The sequence below is a fragment of the Plecotus auritus genome, assembly GCF_963455305.1.
Source record: "Plecotus auritus genome assembly, chromosome: X".
NCBI lineage: Eukaryota > Metazoa > Chordata > Mammalia > Chiroptera > Vespertilionidae > Plecotus > Plecotus auritus.
Window position 1 is genome coordinate 16,462,257 of NC_137784.1, and position 7,292 is coordinate 16,469,548.

Consider the following 7,292-nt stretch of genomic DNA (forward strand, 5'->3'; position numbering starts at 1 on the left):
TTCATTGCCCTCACAGAATCCAGGGCTGTGTGTGGAGAACCCATGCAAACACTCAATGCCTTTCCAATGTGAAGCCTGGCTCTAATAGGGAATGTGGTAGGGGTGCTTTGCAGGAGAGCAGAGAAGGAGGCATGCTTCGTGGAAGTCAGGAAGGGATAGCTGAGGTGATAGGTGGGGACTGGCAGGCAGGTGACTAAGCAGACGGCGGCCTCTCAGCAGAGGAAACAGCCTTTTGCAAGAGCCCTGACAGAGTGGGCATGTCTGTGGCATGGTGACTATGTTCAGAGCATCCTATCTAATAAAGAGGGAATATGCTAATTGAACATCACTCCTTCACAAGTTGGTGGTGCCCACAGCCAGTAAGGAAGGCATATGCTAATTGACTGTCACACCCTCAAAGATGGCAGCGCCCACAGCCACAAGATGCCAGCGCCCAGTCCCCTCAGCTCCGCCGGGGTGGCAGGCGCACAGCACATGCAGGCGCACCCCCAGGTGGGTCGGGCCGCTCCACGCATCTGCCTCCAGAGTCCCCCGGTCCCCTTAGCCACCCAGGGCCGGCCCGAGGTGCAGGCAAGCCATGGATGGCGGCTGCCTAGCCAATGCCCAAGGCACAGGCAAGCCTCGGATTTCGGCTGCCCAGCTGCCTAGTGCTGGCCTGAGGCTTGCCTGCACCTCAGATGGTGGGAGCCCAGCCCCCCAGGGCTGCCCGAGGGTCCGGTAACCAGGGCCAGCCGAGGCTTGTGCTGCCTGCAGTGGCAGCAACAGAGGTATGATGGGGGCGTCGCCTTCCCCTGATCACCAGGTCGCCTCCCGCCCCTGAGGGCTCCCAGACTGTGAGAGATGGCAGGACGGGCTGAGGAACCCCCCCTCCAGGGCATGAATTTTCATGCACCGGGCCTCTAGTAGAAACATGAAAGAGAGAGATGAGGCTGGGAAGGAGGCAGGCCAGGCAGCAAGACACCTAGTTGCAGGGCTGGGACAACGTGAGGCAAATGAAGCATCTAAGGCCCTGACCTGGGACTCGCACAACCCGGGGAGCGGGTGTCTCCTACATGCTGGTGCTCTAGGCCCCCCACATGGCTTACCCTAGGCCCGGCCTTCCTCCTGTGCCATGCTAAGAAGCCTGAAAGTCCAGTCTGCCGGCCAGGAGCAGCCAGCTGAAGTCGTGGACTTCTTTAAGTTTTAGGAGGATAACCCGACTCCAACACAGGGCCACTGTGCCACTTCTAATCCAACAAAATGCTGGTTCAGACCAACAAGAGAGCAGAGCTTTGCCTTTCTAGTGAGCGTCTCCGCCTAAATGGAATGTTGTTACAGAATGACCCTTTTCCAGACCCAACACTCAGCAAATTCCTCGGGACAGAAGGCGAAAGGGATCCTGGTTGGTGAGAAGCCTGCAAGAGTCAGGTCGGAACTAAGTTCATCTATTCAAGTTGGAAGAATGAGGCAGTGCTTGGAATGAGGGTCAGAGCCCATGTTGACTTCAATAATTCGGGCTTTATGAAAGTTGGATATTTAGATTATTGGATAGCAAAATATGATTTAGCTATGCGGTCTTACGCTTCGCCTAAGTTGGAGCATGTAGGCAGGAAGAAAGAGTCAGGAAAGATGTTTAAAAGAGTTAAGAAACTCAACTGATTTCAAGCCCCCTTGAGGTACTCCACAAGTGCACATTTGCTCAAAGACAATTGATATGCCAGAAGAAAATTATTCTTGTCTATTCCCAAATGAAGGTCATCTTTAAGGAACTCTTAGTCGAGGAGTTTTTAATCCCATTTCAATAAACGGTATCTACTATGTATATAATTATCATCATTGCTATTGATGGAAAAGCACATTTATTTTATAGTAGTCTGTAATTCGGGAGTTGCACCAAATTGTCTGGGATTCTTCTCATTTGTGAGACTTCACTACACATATCATTTTCTCATTCTGTCTACATGTAGGCATCAAGAGGTTCTTTAAAAAAGCCGCCCAAAAAGGCTGGCAGATTTCAAAGTAACAGAGGTAATGGAAAACAATGTCCCAATAAATCTCTAAGACTCCATACCATCCAAATCCACCATGGGACTGTAGCTCAGGTCTACCCTTATAGCAATCAATGAAATTAGCTGCCATCACCTGGAACAACAGTTCTCCACCCGCTCAGATACAAATCAAGAAATAAAAGAAATAGTTTAATCCTGCACTGTAATTCATAGACAGTATAACTTACCTGCCACATACTTTTTAAAAATATATATATATTATTGATTTTTTACAGAGAGGAAGGGAGAGGGATAGATAGCTAGAAACATCAATGAGAGAGAAACATGGATCAGCTGCCTCCTGCACACGCCCCACTGGGGATGTGCCCGCAACCAAGGTACATGCCCTTGACCGGAATTGAACCTGGGACGTTTCAGTCCACAGGCCGACACTCTATCCGCTGAGCCAAACTGGTTAGGGCTGCCACATACTTTTTTAAAAAATTACAGAATGTCCTTATGTAATACACTAAAGGCCCGGTGCACAAAATTCGTGCATGGGGGAGTGTCCCTCAGCCCAGCCTGCACCCTCTCCAGTCTGGGACCCCTTAAGGGATGTCCGACCGCCAGTTTAGCCCAATCCCACCGGGTGGTCGGACATCCCTCTCACAATCCAGGACTGCTGGCTCACAACCGCTCTCTGTCTCTGCCTGATTGCCCCTAACCGCTTCTGCCTGCCAGCCTGATCACCCCCTAACCCAGCCTTGGGCAAACTACGGCCCGCGTGCTGGATCCGGCTGTTCTATCCGGTTCTCTTGCTCTCCCCTCCGCTCCTTTACTTTGAATTTATATTAGTTCACACAAACACTCCATCCATGCTTTTGTTCCGGCCCTCCGGTCCAGTTTAAGAACCCATTGTGGCCCTTGAGTCAAAAAGTTTGCCCACCCCTGCCCTAACCACTCCCCTGCCAGCCTGGTTGACACCTAATTGCTCCCTGGCCGGCCCGATTGCCCCCAACTTCCCTCCCCTGCCTAGTCACCCCTAACTGCCCTCCTTTGCTGGCCCAGACACCCCTAACTTCCCTCCCTGCAGTCCTGGTCCCCCCAACTGCCCTCCTCTGCTGACCTGGTCTCCCCCAACTACCCTCCTCTGTCGGCCACGTCACCCCTAACTGCCCTTCCTGCTTGCCTGATCGCCCACAACTGCCCTCCCCTGCAGGCCTGGTGCCCCCCAAATGCACTCCCCTGCAGGCCTAGGTCCCCCCCAACTGCCCTCCCTTGCTGGCCTGGTCTCCCCCAACTGCCCTCCTCTGCTGGTCTGGTCACCTCCATCTGCCCTCCTCTGCTGGCCTGGTCACCCCTAACTGCCCACAACTGCCCTCCCTGCAGGCCATCTTTTGGCGGCCATCTTGTGTCCACATGGGGGCAGCCATCTTTGACCACATGGGGGCAGCCATCTTGTGTGTTGGAGTCATAGTCAATTTGCATATTACTCTTTTATTAGATAGGATGGGGAGATAGGAGGTAAGTACTTATGTGTAAGGATGCTGTGGTACGCGCTCATCTGTATGAATGCCACTAGGCGGGAGACTGCTTGATGGTTCAATGCATTCCAATGCTTGCCCCATAGCCTCCACATATGCAGGAGCCATCAATGTGGACCCCTTGGCGTGTGTTAAAATTGGGGACACGAGGAACAGCCCTGCCACTCACGACAAGAGATTCCAATAACAGTGACCAACCCTTGACGAAGTGCTTATGGCGAAAAGCAATGCACCTTCCACAACTTTCCCAACAAGTGCGTTCCCACGAAAATCGGTGTGTATTTAAAGCGCACCCGGAACGTATGTATTTGTGTGTTGGCTGCTTCTGCTTTGGTGCGCCTGCTTGTAGGGGTAAACGCACAAAGAAGGGTGGCGCCCGGCCTAGCTGTCCAGGCAAAAGTGTGGGCGCCAGAACAGGAAGTGCGGGTTTGGGGCCTGGCGCCCCCTGGCGGTGACAGCAGGCGACAATAGGATGCGGCTGGAACCCGCAGGCGACCTGCGGAGCGCGCGAATGCGCGAGCAAGCACAGTGCACGCATGCGCACACATGACCCGCCAGCCCAGGAGCGCGAAAGAGAGAGCAGTCTCCCACCCACTTCCGGCCCGGGCTGTAAACCTCGAGGCTCGGTGAGGTGGCGGCTTCAGGAGGCTCCTGCACGGATAGGCGGGCCCTTCGATCGTAAGTATTTTCCGTATTGCTGGCGGACGAGATCGGGCGCGTTCAGGGGGGTATGGCCTTTGGGGGGTGGGTTTCTAGTGTCCGTTCTGAGGTGAGGCCGGGCGCTGCTCGGCTGAGTCGCAACATTTGCAAAACGATACATCGATATTGCAGACGGACTAGTCAGCCGAGCGACAGCGCACTTACGTTTTCTCTTCTTTTAGGGCCCCCACTTTGTATCACAATGCAAAGAGCTTTAGAACGAGCTTTGGACCATGCGGATCGCGTCATTGAAAGCGCCCAACAGAGACCTCCTAAGAGGAAATCCTCATCTGCTGAGGAAAAATCTCTGCATGAAAAGCTGTATGACATATATGTTGAAGAGTGCGGGAAAGAGCCCGAAGTTACGGAGGAATTAACGCGCAATGTGCACTTGCTAGAGAAGCTTGTTAAGAGGGAGTCCTTGCCCCGTTTAGTGGTCAACCTATACCCAGGAGAGGAGGGCTATTCGCTGGTGCTGCGGGTAGAAACGGAAGTTTATTCAGAGATCATTCGATTGCCTCATGATGAAAGGGACTTTATTCAATACTTGGATGCAGAGGAACTGTCTCCTGATTTGGTAGATGTCCTGGAAAAGTCTCAGGTTAACATTTTTCAGAGCGGGTGTGTCATCACAGAGGTACGGGACTATAGACATTGCACGAACACGGACTACAGTGGTTACCAAAGCAGGCATGTTCTCTTACGCCCAACGATGCAGACTTTAGCTTCCGATATAAAGTCCATAACCAGCGATAACCAGATATGGACCCAGGAAGAGAAACTTTCACTTGAGAGCCAGCTGATCTTAGCTACCGCTGAGCCCCTGTGCCTTGATCCTTCTGTATCAGTAGCCTGCATTGAAAACAAGCTGCTCTATAACAAGCAAAAGATGAACACTCCCCCAATGAGAAGGAGCCTACAGAATTATTCTGCAGCCTCCCTGAATCCGCAGCCGGAGGTGTCTTGCAGCCCACCCCCTCCTGAGCTAATGCCATGGGCTCCTGACCAAAAAAGCGAAGAAAGTCAAGCAGATCAGCTGGATGACCTTGACATTTTCAAAGAAGAAAATTTTGTAGATATGTGGGAACAGCTACCCTTTGACTTGGATGGCCCTTCTGATTTGGATATGGAAAAATTCGCTGCAGAAGATTGGCCTTTCAAATATGATGATGCTCACTCAATAGTCTGGCCAGACCTGGAGGCACAAGGTGATTCTCTATTTGGATGTGAAGCTGGCGATCTATCCCAGACAACAAAGCCAACGGTCATGCAGTCTCTGAATGATCCATTTATCTCTGGGAAAATGCCACGTCAAAAAGTCAGATGTGGGAGACAGCTGTCTCACCGCCACGCCTTCACAAATGACCATTCCTATAGTTTCACGCCTGGATCACAGACCGGTGCTGGGAAAGCAGCCAAGCAGTCCAAGAAATTGGTGAAGAAGAGGGACAAATGTCCAGTCAGGGTGCCACAGGTCTCCAGTGGCTCCGCCAGTCTCAGCCAGCTTTCTCCAGGGAGAGCAGCAGAACAGCCTCAGGCCGTGTCAATTCCGTCTGCAGTACTGGGCAAGGGAGGCCAACACACAGCTCCAGCCATCAGTCTTCCCTGCAGCTCAGGAAAGAGTTCCTTGGGCAAGCCTTTTCCTTCACAGCAGGCAAGCAGGGTTCGTGAATTTCCATCTCGTGCCCCTGCTTGGCAGCCACCAAGTCTTCCCCAGAAATCTTCTGTGGAAGTGAACCGAGTTCGCAGACTTCCTACAGCCACCGTGTCTTCTGCCAGCGCATCACACATAACCCCAGTCATCCAGGTCAAGGCCACCTCTGCTGACCCCAAGGTCATCCATTTGGTGAGCCCTGTACGCATAGTCCGGACTGTGGTGAGAGGATCCAAACCCGTTCAGGGCTTTCCCCGTGGGGCCAGGGCTTCTTCAGGAGTGAAGCCCAGCAGCCTGCCCTCAGGAAGCCAGCCACAGAATGCAGGGCCGGCTGCACCACAGGCTCCTTCTCAAGGAGGTGTTCAGTATGTGTTAGGAAACCTTTCAAGTCTCAGGCCCATAAGGGTTCTCTGGGTCCCGCAGGGTTCGGACATTTCAAACATCCTGCAGCAGGCCCAGCAGCCGCAGCAGCTGCTTTGTCAGGTGATTCCACAGCCGCCACATCAGCAGTCCCCCACGTCTCATGTTCAGCAGCTGGTGGTGAAGGTTTCCAGGGTGCAGCGTCCCAGCAGTCAACCAAAAGGCCTATCCGCTCAGCAAGCCGCTGCCATTAACCTCAATGGAGTAGGAAGTGTCCTGCAGCCCCAGCAAGCGCAGTTGTCTCAGCCTGGCTCTGCCCAGGCCCCTTCCCAGCAGCTGGTCCAGGTCCCGTCTGCCTCCGAGCAGCTGCCACAGTCCCAGCCGGTACAGTGGAGAGTCGTGCCGCTCTCAGAGGCTGGGGCGACAGCATCAGTCCAACCAGCCCAGCCAGGTGGGGGCCAGCAGACAGCGGAGCAGGCCGAAGGCAAAGGGAAAGGAGGCCTGCCCAGCACTCCCGGCTGCTGAGTCCTGCATTGTGTTCTGTCTTTTGAAAACCAAAAGAGCATCTACCAAAGTGAGTTCTGAGATTTTGTTTCTTTCCAGGTTATTCATTTAAATATGTTTATATTGACTTCAGAGAGGAAGGCAGTGGGAGAAAGAGAAACATCAATGATGAGAGAGAATCATTGATCGGCTGCCTTTAGCAAGCCCCACACTGGGGATAGAGCCCGCAGCCCAGGCATGTGCCCTGACTGGGAATTGATCCATGACCTTCCAGTTCATAGGTCAAAGCTCAACCACTGAGCCTTGCCATCTGGGCTGGTGTATTTTATTGTGTGAGTATTTTCAATTTTAGATGTGCAAAGTTTATACTGAAGCACAACACGTGGCTTTTACATAGAAGTGGGGGTGATTTAATAACCTGGGATTGTTTTGCTTGCATTATTGTTTTGGTTGCTGCTGTTGTCATAGTGATTTCTATTTTAATGCTCTAAAGTGTATCAAATCCACACTTGGCTCAGTTTAACCTCCTGAAGCCTCTGGTTTTTCTGAATCAATTAATTTTAC

General features: G+C 52.5%; 1 protein-coding gene across 1 annotated transcript; it reads left to right on the forward strand.

Annotated features, from left to right (window-relative positions):
* Positions 1 to 4,412: 4,412 nt before the first annotated feature.
* Positions 4,413 to 6,749, forward strand: LOC308239513 (transcription factor SPT20 homolog; the record flags this gene model as incomplete). Its single annotated transcript, XM_080652298.1, has 1 exon — positions 4,413 to 6,749. One exon carries the CDS (start codon positions 4,413 to 4,415, stop codon positions 6,747 to 6,749), a length of 2,337 nt encoding a protein of 778 aa, XP_080508424.1.
* Positions 6,750 to 7,292: the final 543 nt, after the last annotated feature.